At 37.4% G+C, this 15,170-nt stretch overlaps 3 protein-coding genes across 6 annotated transcripts in view; 2 read left to right on the plus strand and 1 right to left on the minus strand.

Annotated features, from left to right (window-relative positions):
• The window catches only part of urb1 (URB1 ribosome biogenesis homolog), a 50,851-nt gene extending 44,881 nt beyond the window's left edge, over window positions 1-5,970 (plus strand). For all 3 annotated transcript variants that reach the window (XM_056262547.1, XM_056262549.1, XM_056262548.1), the window contains exons 40-41: window positions 537-1,088; window positions 5,773-5,970. In XM_056262547.1, coding sequence (XP_056118522.1) covers window positions 537-1,088; window positions 5,773-5,933 — 713 coding nt within the window. In that variant the 3' untranslated portion in view covers window positions 5,934-5,970. The remainder of the gene's footprint in view (window positions 1-536; window positions 1,089-5,772) is intronic.
• A 1,191-nt stretch (window positions 5,971-7,161) lies between these two features.
• LOC130095983 (melanocortin-2 receptor accessory protein-like) lies at window positions 7,162-7,847 on the minus strand. The gene is made up of 3 exons (XM_056262598.1): window positions 7,724-7,847; window positions 7,552-7,648; window positions 7,162-7,247 (listed from the first exon to the last, which is right to left on the minus strand). The coding sequence occupies exons 1-3, from the start codon at window positions 7,830-7,832 to the stop codon at window positions 7,175-7,177; spliced, it is 279 nt and encodes a 92-aa protein (XP_056118573.1). The 5' UTR covers window positions 7,833-7,847; the 3' UTR covers window positions 7,162-7,174.
• A 2,189-nt stretch (window positions 7,848-10,036) lies between these two features.
• wdr62 (WD repeat domain 62) overlaps window positions 10,037-15,170 on the plus strand; it is a 34,605-nt gene continuing 29,471 nt past the window's right edge. For both annotated transcript variants that reach the window (XM_056262550.1, XM_056262551.1), the window contains exons 1-5: window positions 10,037-10,435; window positions 10,667-10,758; window positions 12,334-12,396; window positions 12,486-12,543; window positions 14,518-14,688. In XM_056262550.1, the coding sequence (XP_056118525.1) occupies window positions 10,304-10,435; window positions 10,667-10,758; window positions 12,334-12,396; window positions 12,486-12,543; window positions 14,518-14,688 (516 nt within the window). In that variant the 5' untranslated portion in view covers window positions 10,037-10,303. The remainder of the gene's footprint in view (window positions 10,436-10,666; window positions 10,759-12,333; window positions 12,397-12,485; window positions 12,544-14,517; window positions 14,689-15,170) is intronic.

The following is a 15,170-nucleotide window of genomic DNA, read 5'->3' on the forward strand; positions in this document are numbered from 1 at the left end:
ACAGGGAGAATTTAACAATCATGTTCCTTTTATTCCTTTATCTCTCTGGATGCAGGCAGATACACTACCGTTCAAAATGTTTGGGTTTTCTGAAAGAAATGAATATTGTTCATAATAAAGTGATCAAAAGTGACCGTAAATGCATTTATTATGTTACAAAAATGTTTCTTGAGCATCAAATCATCATATTAGAATGATTTCTGAAGGATCATGTGACACTGAAGACTGGAGTAATGATGTTGAAAATTCAGCTTTGATCACAGGAATAAGTAAAACTAAAAAAGTTCTTTTTAACTGTAATAATATCGCACATTATTATAGTTTTTACTGTATTATTGGTTAAATAAATGTAGCCTTGGTGAGCTTAAAAGACTTCCTACAAAAACAATTACGAACATTGACCAACCTCAGACTTTTGAACGGCAGTGAACACGGACAGTCCTTGGCCTTGTGGAAACTAGATGAATGTTAGATACACAGATCACATGTTTTGACACATTCTTGTTCCTAACTAAACATTTCATGTGTTTATTCAGGCTCTGGAAGAGAGAAAGGGCAAGGAAAATGCCACTCAGCAAAGCACGCTCAATTTCAGATGGAAAAACAGACAGAAACCGTAGACGGACAAGGGGAAAAACTGGAGCAGGCTTTGCTGGACGAGTGTAAACCACTTCTTAGAAACATCCTCACACATTGGGAACCCAAACCTGAACCCGTAGACAAACCTGATTCAAGCAATCTAAACGTCGCAACTGCATGTTTAATTCTCAAGTGGGCCCTGAAGACATTGACCGAGAGCCCGTATGATGACAGCAGCACCTCAGCTCTTTTAAAATGGGTGAATAGCGTCATTCTGCCGCGCTCTGCAAATGTAGACGCTGTTCTGTCTGATGAAATCACGAGAAAGGACTTTCTAAGGTTATATCACCACACAGCGCAAGAGCGTGGCTCAACAGTGGACACCCTTCAGCTGTTCTCTAGAGTCATGGTTCATTTGCTTGAGGCGCGCGGCGGGTTCCCCGACGTCATCCACCAGACGGTGTTACGAACCTGCTTGCCTGCGAATACAGAGGATGGTGCCAAGAAAGGTAAGGCTACAGCCATAGAGCACAGCAGTCAATCCCAGTCTTTCCTCTCTAGAGACATTGAGTTTTAGCACTGTGGTCTCAGATTTAGCATGTTCACACTTCGATTAAAACATGGGCGTAGGTTTGGTCTCAGCTTTGGTGGGGACATCCCATCTGACCCCCCCCCCCATCATCTCATCTCATCTCATCTCATTATATTGTATCCTGACCCCCGATACACCATCCTGTATACTGTCAATAAAGAGCTAGTATAACTGTATAATCTCAAAAATGCACTCTCAAAAAATAAAAACCTGAGACTGTAATGCTGAACAACCAAACATTTTATTTAACATAAATTATTATGTATCTTCTATTCTATATCAAATTCTATTGATATATTCTATCCTCCTACCAGATATTGTTATTTGGATATTATCAAACAAATAATGATTCATTATATTTGAATAACCAACAGTGTTTACTTTTGCCTTTTTAACATTGCCAACATGTTTTTCCAGACATGTGTCTAGCAAGTAGGCTACACTCACAAATACATTACATAAACAGAATGTAGAAACGAAAAATGTCTGAGATGATCCACTGTTTATGACTGCAAGATTCTAAGTTAAGGTAGGCTAATTAACATTCAGTGACTTGCTAACGTCTATCATGATTCATGAGTCTATCCGTGCTGCACACCGCTAATTAATGCTCCTAACCTTGAAAGATTGCAGAAGCTAGGTTTAACTGTAACAATATCCTGGGTAACCAGAATCACCAGTTAAAACTATTTTCCACAGTAGAATCTGCATTTGAAAGCATGGTCAGTCACTCACTACTACTGCTAGTTATTTGTGTGGCTAGTTATTTTTGCCTACTTACACTCTGCTTTATGAAAAAGCTTCGTATGTCCCCTTTCTTCTTCTTGGGTGACATAGCTGATCTACAAAGTACAAAAAGGGGCAAAAAACGGAATATTAAAATGTTTTACCCTGGCCTTTGTATATGGCATGCAGAGAGACAGACAGCCCTGGTAACTTACCGTCGGCGTCGTCACGCGCGCACACACACACAAACACACACACGCACACACCACCCGCTCGCTGCCAGTGAGTGCAAGCACAAAAAGTAGTCCCGGCCCGCGCGTGTAGCCTGCCTGTCAGACACCCCGCCGCCAATCAAATTACGGCGTATCTTGTACTGTCGTCGTCCTGGCCGTTGGAATCGATCCAAATAGCAGCGCAAATATCAAAATAGCAGTTCAAAGGAGCTTGCTAAATATTGGTGGGGACAAATTTGTCATCTCAAAATATTGATTGGGACTAGTACCTAGCGTCCCCCCCTAAACCTACGCCCTTGGATTAAAACAAGCTGTGTTAGTGCGGATCATTTTAATGAGTGGCATCCGAACCTTGGTGGAAAAAGAAGTGGACAACGAACTCTCAGGGCCCTATCATACACCCGTCGCAATGCAGCTCCAGACGCGACGCAAGTGTGTTTTGCTAGTTTCAGCCCGACGCATTTATCATTTTTCAAGTCCTGCTCCACGTTGTTTAAATAGTAAATGTATTTGCGCCCATGGGCTGCTGGTCTGAAAATGAGGTGTGTTCAGGCGCATTGTTGGCGCGTTGCTATATTTGAGGAAACTGAAATGGACTGCGCCATTGACCAACTGAAACCTGGTCTAAACTCAATGGCGCAGTATTGTTACTTAAAGAGCACGTTAGTAATATGAGCCTATAGGCAGGTACACAACACGCGCACACTCTTCTAATAACACACACAGGGACGCGCAGCGGCACACAAACATGCCAAATATTAAAAATTAAAGGATTACAAAGTAAAAGATGAATAAAGATATGGTGGAATCCGGCTTGTCCCGTAGATGGTCTTTAGCCTCGCGCACGAGCAGATCCGTTTCCTCCCTAGAGAAGCGTTCAGTTTTACTGCTTGCTAATTCCTCCATGTAAATAGCGAATCCGCCATAGCGCGAGCGCAACTGGCTTTTAAAGGGAATGGGAGATGAGACTCTGATTGGTTTATTGCACGTTACGCCCAAAACACACCCATTACTCATTAAAAGAATAGGGACAACCCTTTTAGACCATGCGCCGGGAGCGCCAACCATTTGTTCCTTCGTTAAACAAGCAAAAGTGGATTTGGACACGCCCTGAGTACACTTGCGCCGTGCACTTTAGACCATGCAATTAGATTAGGGGTGGGGAACGCTGGTCCTGTAGGGCCACTGTCCTGCAGAGTTTTGCACCAACCCTGAAAAAAACTCACCTGATTGTAGCCTTAGTGATCCTTAAGACATTGATTAGCTGGTGCAGGTGTGTTTGATTAGGGTTGGCCCTCCAGGACCAACGTTCCCCACCCCTGGCTTAGAGACCCTTAAAATAGGGCCCTTGGTGTGCTTCGACTGAAATGTGAACGCAACTTGGAGCAAAGACATCTAAACGAGCCAAAAACAGGATGTGATGTCACAAATCTCAAGTATATCTGGTTCTTCTCGTCACATGAGCTTCGTTGCCAATTTCGTTTCGTAATCGTGAAAAGCCATGGAAGAGGAAAGCTTTGCGAAGGCCGGTTCACATCAAGAACGATCCCTATTTAGTGTCCACAGCGGCGCATGATGTCGTTCTGATGTCGTCTGCCGCTTTAAATGCTCGAGCTCTTAAAGCAGGATGGATTCTGATTGGCTGTCAGTGTGTTTATTGTTCATCCGCTGGCGATATTGTTTTTCTGTGCCGGTATCGTTATATGGTGGTGTGGACTCTGCTATTCTTTTATATGTAGAATGATTTTTAGAACGATATCTTTATCGTGATCATTATAGCTATCATCCTTAGTGTGAACAGGCCTTAAAGGGATAGTTCACTTTGAAATTAATTTTTGATATTTTTCAGCTTACCTCAAGGGCATCCAAGATGTCTTTGTTTCCGCAGTATTTTCAATTTTGATATTTTTAGGTCAAACCGTTCTTGTCTGTCAGTCATATAATGCAGGTCTATGGTCACCACCTCAAAGAGCATGCACAGAGAAGTCCAAATTAAACATGATTTAATGACTCGTAAATGTAAGTACACATTGATGGCCTAAGACACGAAACGAGCGGTTTGTGTGAGAAAACGAACAGTATTTATATCGTTTTTACCTCTTGCAAACACAGCCACGTCCAAGTGATCTGAGGGCGCCGGCGCTTCGGTCTTTTCCGGAAAGTCAATTTTTTACGAGTCAATAAATCATGTTTAATTTGGACTTCTCTGTGCATGCTCTTTGAGGTGGTGACCATAGACCTGCATTATATGACTGACAGACAAGAACGGTTTGACCTAAAAATATCAAAATTGAAAATACTGCGGAAACAAAGACACCTACATCTTGGATGCCCTTGAGGTAAACTAAAACATACCAAAAATTAATTTCAAAGTGAACTATCCCTTTAAAGTCACCATGAAATCAAAATTGATTCCTTATGGACAAAATCAAGTCCCATCCTAATTTTCTCATTCGTTTCATTTGGATATATCACAGTAGGGAAGAAAAGACGACCACAACTTTGATTTTGACGACGTCATTCTTGTATTTTAAGTTTATTGCAATATATATGGAAATACACTGCTGTTCAATAGTTTGGGATCTGTAATATTTTTAATGTTTTTAAAAGAAGTCTCTTCTGCTTACCGAGGCTACATTTATTTGATTAAAAATAAACAATAAACGTAATATTGTTAAATATTATGATAATTTAAAATGACTGAATATATTTTAAATTATAATTTATTCATGTGATCAAAGCTGAATTTACAGCATCATTACTCCAGATCCTTCAGAAATCATTTTAGGATACTTTGAGGAATAGAAAGTTATATTTAATTTTTTTTAAACAGAATCTTTTGTAACGTTATAAATGTCTTTACTGTAACTTGATGAATTTAATACATCCACACTTTTGAACGGTAGTGTTTAATGATACAAAAGCTTCCTATTTCAGATAAATGCTGTTCTTTTGAACTTTCTATTCATCAAAGAATCCTGAAAAAAATTTGTAAATAACTGTTTTCAACATTGATAATAATAATCAGAAATGTTTCTTGAGCATCAAATCATCATATTAGAGTGATTTCTGAAGGATCATGTGACACTGAAGACTGGAGGAATGATGATGAAAATTCAGCTTTGATCACAGGAATAAATTACATTTAAAAAATACATTAAAATAGAAAACGGCTGTTTTAAATTGTAATCATATTTCACAATATTATTATAATATTATAATATTTGTTTGTATTTTTAATCAAATAAATGCAGCCTTGAGTAGAAGAGACTTCTTTTAAAAACATAAAAAATCGTACAGATCCCAAACTTAGATATTTGTAATCAAGTTAATCAAATTACTATGTGAATAGTTTTGTATCGTACAGTAGTTTCTGTCACATGCAGTTTGATGAGTTTCATTCACTCACTGTAATGATATTATAGTTTAAGATGCTTTTCCCCCTCTTCAGAGCAAAGATGGTAACGTGTGCTATTCCTCTGATGGCTGGATAGTTTGGTTTATGGCTCTTTATTGAAGAGTGTGTTTTGAAAACCCTGTTAAGATGATGATGAATGGGAAAAATGCATTTGTTGAAGCGGTCTATGATCACTGTGGCGTATGTTTCTCCACTGAAACATTGTTTGTTTGTGTTGTTGTCAGAAAGCGGTCTGAAACTGCTGTCTCTGTACATCTATGAGCTGTGGAGCGGCGCTCGGTCACCTGACCTCCTGCTGACCCACGCCAGGCTGATGCGCTCCAGGACGGGCACATCTCACACACTGCTCATGTGCAGAGAGATCCTGTCCGCGCTCGACCCCTGACACGCTGCGCAAAAGGGTAATAGAAGATGTTAAGTGGATCTTTTTGTAATTTTATAAATTTAAAATAAAAAAAGATGAACAGAACTTTTGTGTTTGTGGTTTTTTTTGTGCCTATTAATGATTTCAGTATGATTGCATTTTTACATTGCACGTGTTTTATAGTTTAGCATTGATAGACTTTTTTTTGGTTTTTTTGGTACGGCCAAAAAAAAACCCCACCCAATATTTGACCGTTTGTATGGAAGCTCGTTTCTGCCACCAAAAGAGACTCAGAATTGCGAGTTTGTCTCTTACAATTCAGTTTTTCTCAGAATCGTGAGATACAAACTAGGGGTTATAAAGTCAAATTCTGAAAATGTATCATTTTGACTTTATAATTTGCTATTTCGAGTTCATATCTCACAATTCTGACATTTTTCTCGCAATCGCAAGTTTATATCTCGCATTTCTGACTTTATTTCTCAGAATGACAAGTTTGTATAATCTCACTATTCAGACTTTATAAATCACAATTGTGTCTAATTCTCAGTAAGGCTAGTTTATATCTCACCATTCTGCCTTTTTTTCTGGCGGTTGAGAGTTTATATCTTGCATTTCGGACTTTATATCTCAGAATTGCGACTTTATTTCTCAAAATAGCCACTATATATCTCACAATTCTCACCTTTTCTTGCTATTTCAAATTTAAATCTCACATTTCTGACTTTATTTCTCAGAATGGCGAGTTTATATCTCGCACTTATGAATTTATTTTTCAGACCTGAGACTTTATATCTCAGAATTGCGACTTTATGTCTCTGAATGGCGAGATCATATCAATTACGAGGAAAAAAAAGTCAGAATTGTTGGATAAAAAGTCACAATCACCTTTTTTTATTTTTATTTTCTGTGACGGAAACATAATTCCATGGTTTTGAGATTACCAGCTGAAATATCAAAACTGTCAGTTATCTATTGACATGATCACATGTTAATAAATCTTTTTTTTTTTTCATATATTTGTAGTTACTTTTTAGTAAATCCTGTATGTAATAAGTGTTAAATTTCAGAAATATCACGTACATCTGATTTTCCATTACTAAATCATATATATATATATATGAGAGATATGAGATGGACACATTGATCAGGATATCATGGTTTAATGTCAGTTAGTAGGCAAGGATTTTTCTACATTGTGTGTTTTCACTCGTGTACAGAATCAGATCTCATCATGGCTTTAGTCTTCATGAAGTTGCTTCTTATTTGTATCTTTTCTGAGGAGATCCATAGCTTTTCATCAACGGCAAACCTGATTTTTTGACACGAGGACCCCTATAAACAAATCAAAATATAATAATATTCACTTCATAAAATATTTGTTGGTCTTTTGTCAAGCTTTAAAGACTATCTAGAAGGCTTTTATCAATTAGCGGAGTATGTCTAGATTCAACATGTCTTGTTGGTTATTAAAAAGCAGTATGAGAATTCAATTCAATTAGAAACCATGAACAAAGCAAGTGCACAAATACAAATAAAATATTTGTAAACAATGAAAAATTAGCATATCTAAAATGACCACAGTGTGATAAATATAATAAACATGTTTATACAGTGAAATGAGCTTTTTCATTCTTACCTTGGTAGTTGCCCTGTGTGTGATATAAGTGACAAAATCAAGAAGAAGAAGCCAATAAACGCAGCTAGAATGATCCAGAATATCAGCACAACTGAATCTAGAGAGAGAACGAGTTAGACGTCCCATCGGCTGACCTGTGATCTAGAAGAGAGAGAGAGTTAAAGGAGCTCACATCTGTTGTACTTCAGTGCAGTGGCGTTCACAAAGACTGGGTCCACGTAATCGTAGTAGTACTCGTAGTCCAGCACGTATTCAGATTCAGACTTGGTGGCGTTCCTCATTGTGTTTCGATTCGGTGATGTTGTGTGTGAATCTGAAACCTGAGTGATTAAATCCTTGATCTTTAAACACAGTCAAGCCACTCCCCCTTTCACTATACAGTCCTCTGTTCTGATGAGAGCAAGAATGGAGAGGCACACAGTCCAAGATGCTTGAAGTTTCCACAATCTGTGTTGGTTTGGGGAGCCGTGTCATCGGCTGGTGTTGCTCCACTGTGCTTTATTGAGTCCGGAGTCTACCGGGACATTTCTAGCCGTCTAGCAGACACGCTTTATGGAGATGCTGACTTCATTTTCCAGCAAGTACCAAAACCTGGTTCAATGACCATGGGATTACTGTGCTTGATTGGCCAGCAAACTCGCCTGACCTGAACCCCATAGAGAATCAGTGAGAGAGATGAGGGACATGAGAGAAGAGCTGAAGCATGCTGGTCTTCATAACACCTCCGCAGTGCCACTGGCTGACGCCGCATTCAGGCTGAGACTCAGGCAAAAGAGGCCCAAAACAAGTACTGAGCACATATGCATGATTATACTTTTCAGAGGGCCGACATTTCTGTATTTAAAATGTATTTCTTTTTTTTTTATTGATTTCATGTAATATTCTCATTTTCTGAGATTTTGAATTTGGGGGTTTTCATAAGCTGTATGCCATAATTATCAAAATTATAACAAATAAAGGCTTGAAATATCTCACTTTGCATGCAATGAGTCTATATAATATATTAGTTTCACCTTTTAAGTTGAATTACCGACATAAATGAACTTTTGCACGATATTCGAATTTTTCGAGTTTCACCTGTGTATCTGATTTAAACAGTAACATTTATTATACGGGTGATTTTCTCTTCAGTTAAAAAAAAAGATGAATCAAATGAAGGAAGGAATTAATTTTTTTATTATTAATTTAACTATTATATAATAAGTATTAATAATTATGTATTTGTTAAATGACAGATATAATAATAACAATAATAATTATTATAATTCTTGTTTATACTAATACATTCTTAATAATTGTTAATATTTCTGAATATAGGATATTTCTTATACAGGTGAATTTCTCTTTTAATGAATGGATGAATAAATGAAGGAATTACTTAATAAATAAAATGATTATTGTTATTACTGTAATATATAATAATAATATTATTATTTTTGTTAATTGTTATTATTAACTTAATTATTGATAGAAATTATAACAATAATTAGAATGATTATTACTAATTATGAAGGATGTTTATGAATATAGGATAGTATTATTTATGCTCTAAATAATAATTACAGCAACAATAATAATAATTATGATTATTACTGTTATTATTGATTATTATAATTGATCATTTTTTAAATAAATAACAGTAAATAAATGATCATTAACATAAATAATATAGAATTAATGAATAATTAAATCAATACAATTGTTATTATTATTAAGTTAATAAATAAACACATTATTATCATTGTTGTTACCAATAATTTAATTATTAATAATAACTAATTATAATATTAATAAGAATTATTATTATTTGTTAAATCATAATTACAACAGCAATGATAATAATTATAACTATAACTATTATTGTTGATTATTATTATCATTGATGTTTTTTTATTAAATAACAATAATTGTTGTTATTAATAATAATACTGTTTTTATAATAATAATTATTAATACTATTATTATTTATGTTATTATTTCGTAAGAATAAACAATGATCGTCAGAAAGATGTGTTTTTTTCTGCTAATAACTACAATGTATTTTACGGCAAAAATAAAATGTAAAATGACTTCTGGTGAGAGCTTTGAGTCAAAATATAGCTAGCATCCAAAAATAAAAAAATGTATTTGTGCCCTGTTTACATAATTTAAAAAATATCAAACATGGTGTTACATTTCAAAAACTCTTTCATCATCATGTAATGTAGTGTCTACCCTAATTTTTATGTAACTGTAATTTTGAAAAACTATAAATGATTCTTGCTTTCATTATGTTTATGATTAATGATTATGTGTTCAAAAATGATATGTGATGGATTTATGATCACAACGTTTGCATTGATGATAAGAAGTTAAGACGTCTGGGCAAACCCATACATAAACCGACCAATAGTGAGTGAGCTACACGAATGATCCCGCCTCCCGTGCGCGATTCATCCAATCACAGCACACGGTGTATGTTTGAAACGGCCAGTCTCAGATCACATTACATGGACTTCATCGCTTACAGCTGTTTGTACATTGTCGAAGTTTCGTTTTCAGCCGAAAAACAAATAGAAGTCATTTCATCGAACTTTACAAACTAAAACTTTTAATCCACAATCAGTATTATAGCGAGTATAAAATATCCGAGCGTTCGCGTTTCTGATCAATGCTCAGCATTTAACGCGTTTTAATTACAAACGAATATGTGACTTCAGACTGTGTGGCTTAACGTTATTTATTGAGCCGTTTTAAAGAAGAGTGTTGCGCTATGGCGGATGGAGCGAGTCTAAACGCAAGTAGTTTGACCTCTCGAGCAAGGAAAGTCAATAACAGCGTTTCAATCCCAGCGAACATGAGGAGAAAAACTCGACAGAGAGACAGACGAGACATTCATAACCGGGTATGAACAACACGACTCATGATTCACAGGCCACAAAACTCAACGACTCTTCCTGTTTTCACACTCGTCTTCATGAAGTTGGTTATAGTTGTTGTGTCGTTCATACACAATTGCACGTTGCACACCCTGTTTATCGCATTGCATTGACCAGCATGCATGTTAAATGTTGACGTGCATGAGATGGTTAACTAGTTGTGTGAAATGTTTCATGAAGTTGTATTGTGATTGCAGGTCGTCCTGGAGAAGGTCCTGGGCATCAGTGCCTCCAGCAGCAGTGCTTTAACCTGCGACCACAACACGGGTTTAGTGGCCTATCCTGCAGGGTAAAGTCACGACTGTCTCTATACGTGTTTTCTGTGTCGAAGTCCACACTTAAAGGCGTATGTCACTCAAAAACGAAGACTGCCCTTTACTCACACATTTGACGTTCTTTTGGTCTTCTTTTGTAAAACAAAAAGTTCATCTTTGAAAAATATCCTGACTGCTGTTTTTCCTTATAATGGAAGTGAATTATGACTGGAGCTGTCAATCTCAAAACTGACAGGCCCAAAGTAATCCATACGGTTTGTGTGTTGTGTTGCTCTTCTGAAGACATGGCTTTGTGTGTTGGCAACAAACCGAAATTCGCTGTAGAGCTGTCCAATATCGTATCAAATGTGGTGCCATCAATGATGGTTCTTCACGAGTCAATGGCGTTTGGTGCTATACGAGTCAACTTGTGTCTGTTTCCTAACTTATAACGACTTAAGAAGTTCACCCAAAAATGAAAACTATCCCATAATTTACTCGCCCTCAAGTCGTCCTAGGTGTATATGACTTTCTTCTTTCAGCCAAACACAGTCGGAGTTAACTTATATTAAAAAATATCCTGGCTCTTCCAAGCTTTATAATGGAAGTGAATAACAGATTTTTAAGCCCAAAAAAGCACAGCATCCATCATAAAAGTAATCCTTACAACTCTTAATAAAGGCCTTCTGAAGCGATGTGTTTTTGTAAGAAAAAAATATCCATATTTATAACTTTAAAGCCTGTAGTCACTGGGTTCGGGTAACGTCCGGTGGAAGATTGACCTCTGACCCGACGTAGGAGTAGCGTAAGCTTAGGTGAGAGTAGACTCCTCTCGCGGTTCAAACAAACAGGGTTGGGCAACAAACTCAAGACTTCTAATTTGTGACCGGTGTTTTATTTTGCTCTATCTTCTGCCCTTCCGCGATTAATACTGTCGGACGTCATTCTGCAGCCAGAACTACACTCGAGACCGGGAGCCAGTGATTCTAGTTTATAAAGTTATACATATGGATATTTTTCTTACAAAAACGCATCACTTCACTTTTATGATGTGCTTTTTTGGGCTACAAAATCTCAGGTAATATTCACTCCCATTATAAAGCTTGGAAGAGCCAGGATATTGTTTCATAACTGATTGTGTTCGGCTGAAAGAAGAATGTCATATACACCTAGGATGGCTTGAGGGTGAGTAAATCATGGGCTAATTTAAATTTTTGGGTGAACAACTATCCCCTTAAATCTTAGTTTGTTTCATAACGTTTTCTTATGACGTCTGAAAACTTGAAATATAGAGTTGTATTGATGACTTTTATGGTCCTTTTTTTATGTTTGGAGCTTGACCGCTCCAGTCCCCATTCACTTTCATTGCTAAGGAAAAGCCTGCAGCCTTTCTTTAAAAAGTGAATTGAATGATACTTTAATTACATATTGATAATTTCACAGTATTACTGTTTTTACTGTATTTTAATCAAGTAAATGCAGCATTGTTGAGCAGAATATACTTTTTTCAAAAACTTACTTACTCCAAACTTTTGAACAGTAGTTAATGCAAACTGTAAATGATCACTTTCACCTGTGAACTAATGCAGATACGATGTTGTGTGTTTCAGTTGTGTTATTGTCATCCTGAGCCCAAAGAAAAACAAGCAGACTCACATATTTAATACATCCAGGTAAACAACACGCGTATTATCTTTACTTCAGTGGCATAGTGTTGTACATTGAAACCGAATTAAATCCGAATCATGTGTTTGTTGCTCAGGAAAACCTTCAGTGCCTTGGCTTTCTCGCAGAATGGAAAATATTTGGTCACTGGTGAGGTAAGTGTCCTGAGATGTGTAACGAGGGCCAGAAGAATGACGACTGTGCCGAATGCCCTCAGAGACAGGCTCTCGCTGATTCCTACGGTTATCTTCTGTATATGTGGTAGAGGAGGGCTTATGCCTGGGCTTCTCCCTGCGCTCCGACACATTCCTGCTCGTCATAGTGAGGCCCAGTGTCTGTCCCAACTTGGAAAACCAACAGAGAATCGCTGTAGCGACAGCAGATCACAAATGCAGCGCAATGCTTTTGCTTTGCTTTTTTTAGGCATCTGACTAATAATGCTGCGTATTTCATAAGGGAGTTTGCAGATAATTAAAAGAATAGTTCCCTCAAAAAAAAAAAAAACACGTCTTCAGATATTTTCCTAAAGAATAGTCTTAAATGGGTTTGGAATAGCGGCGATGCCGAATTCTCAGTTTTATGTGAAGGATTTCTTCACCGGTTTAAGTGTGAGCCGAGTCACAAGATTCATATCACTGCAGCTGCGTTTAGAGGAGGATTAGTCACCATTTAAACTTTTGAAAGGCACATGTTGTCCTACATTCTCTGACACATGATTATTTATCAGTGGCTGCTTTTTCCACTCATGCCTTTTCTCACTATCTGACCGTGTTGAAAACTAGTAAATGAAAATCAAATCTGAAATGGCATACTGTCATACTACTCATACCATTTCTGCAGTGTGTACGAATAAAATGATCCAAATTACCTACTACATTAGCCTAAATGAGTATGTTTTAAATATAGCAAAGACTTTATATATAGAAAGTCACTGCAGCTGCTGTTAGAAGCTCCTGTTGCCATAAAAACATCCAGTGTTCTGAGACGCGTGCTTGTGAAATATAAGGTTTTTATGCTATTTGAGCATAGGAAACATTTATGGGACGGTTGATGTCAGATTTTGCTGTTGATTTGAAATGTTATTTAGTTCAGCAAGCAGTTTGAGATTTCAGGATTCCCTCATTCAAGTAGACAGGACTTTGTCTTGGATGCCAAAAATCGCTGACCGGAGGTGTTGCAAATATGGCCGCCGAGGGAACAGACTTTCCTTGAAAGGGACTTTTAATATAGTCACGTTTATCTCGTTATTGGCCACAATAGAGCGCACGTCTACTTTTTTATTTTTTCCTTTCATTTTTCACCTAGGGATTCAAAAAAGTTTGTTAATGAGTAATAACCATGAACCGGAAAAAATCGGATAACGATACAAAGGTACAGGACTGTACTTAACCTTTTTAATGAGAAAAAGAACTACAATCCCATGAAGCATTGCGAATGACATCTCGCAAACAACTCTAAACAAATATAAATCTATTGTTATAAATACATGTGTGTAGAATCAATTTATTCAGTTGGTTTATTGCAAAATGTATAAAATATTTAAGCAGTTTTATAGTGTAGGGAGACTGAAGAAGGTGCTTCCCAATTTGTGCACTTATGCACTATTCTGGGCCGTTTTGTAGTGTAAATAGTGTCAAAATAACCATATAAGATTCATACACTAGATGTTTTGTATATAGTACAAGTACATAGTATATAGTGTGTCATTTGGGCCACAGCCTGACTCTATTACTTAATTTGCAGTGCATTGTGGGAGTGGGCGTGGCTAAAGTTCTTTTAGAGTGTTTTGCTTGTTTTGAATCTGATTGGTGGAGATCTTTGCAGAATCATGGGTAATGTAGTTTTTCACCATAGATGCCGCTGTTAAACACGACGGTTACGATATGTAAAATAATGTGAACTGATGGCTTCAACAATGTAATCGATGAACAACCTCTTAGCCTACAGTAAGTCTGTGTTAAAAGGTGTACAAGTTAGCATTTAAAACTAATTCCCCGACCCTATAAAGAAAAATAAATAGGCTGTTGCACTCTGTTACACTGTATAGTATTGTAGACAAATCTGGGTTTCGGGTCTCACATATTTATTATGATTTCATGCATTATTTTTCCTCCTCTTCATCTGTGTAGAGCGGGCACATGCCCTGTGTGCGTGTGTGGGACGTGGCAGAGCGGGCGCAGGTGGCAGAGGTCCAGTGCCACAAGTACGGGGTGGCGTGTGTGTCGTTCTCCCCCAACGGGAGCTATATAGTGTCTGTGGGATACCAGCACGACAGGACCGTCAGCGTCTGGGAGTGGAAGGTTGGTTGAATAGTGAATAGTTTTTCGTCTTCCAACCAAACTTGAGTCCAAAGTTTAAATCCCGTCCTTCTAGAGCTCTTCCTATAATGTTTACGCGTTAGCACTGAGTCGTCGGTTACAGGACATTCGCTCGGAAAGACAGAAGATTGCATGCGAAGTTTAGAAAAAGAACCAAAGCAAAAAGATGAAGGAAATGCTGCTTTGTTCACAGTTCTTGGAACAGCGTGTCGTCTTTGTATCACTCTTCTTCGACGACTACAAATCACAACTGTGCTTCTGTCTCAACACATTCACCTCGCGCATGCGCTGTTGTGCGCTCACTAAAACTGGGCTGCCCATGGATGTCCGTGGACCCTCATGATGATAAATTGTTGCGCGGATGGCTGAAGTATTCTATTAGATTGTGAACCATAACCTGAATTCAAAATCAAAATTACTCATTTCTATTAGAGATGCACCGATTACAATTTTCTAGGCCGATT

This window comes from Rhinichthys klamathensis, unplaced genomic scaffold (genome assembly GCF_029890125.1).
Source record: "Rhinichthys klamathensis goyatoka isolate OS25496 unplaced genomic scaffold, OSU_Roscu_1.1 h1tg000194l_1, whole genome shotgun sequence".
Taxonomy (NCBI): domain Eukaryota; kingdom Metazoa; phylum Chordata; class Actinopteri; order Cypriniformes; family Leuciscidae; genus Rhinichthys; species Rhinichthys klamathensis.

What these genes read in the sequence shown, in the direction of transcription:
- LOC130095983 (XM_056262598.1), bottom strand. Translation starts at nt 7,832, where the DNA reads ATGAGGAACGCCACCAAGTCTGAATCTGAATACGTGCTGGACTACGAG. An exon ending in TGCACTGAAGTACAACAGAT is followed by an intron (nt 7,649 to 7,723) that starts GTGAGCTCCTTT and finishes TTCTCTCTCTAG; the next exon opens with ATTCAGTTGTGCTGATATTC. An exon ending in CACACAGGGCAACTACCAAG is followed by an intron (nt 7,248 to 7,551) that starts GTAAGAATGAAA and finishes ATTTGTTTATAG; the next exon opens with GGGTCCTCGTGTCAAAAAAT.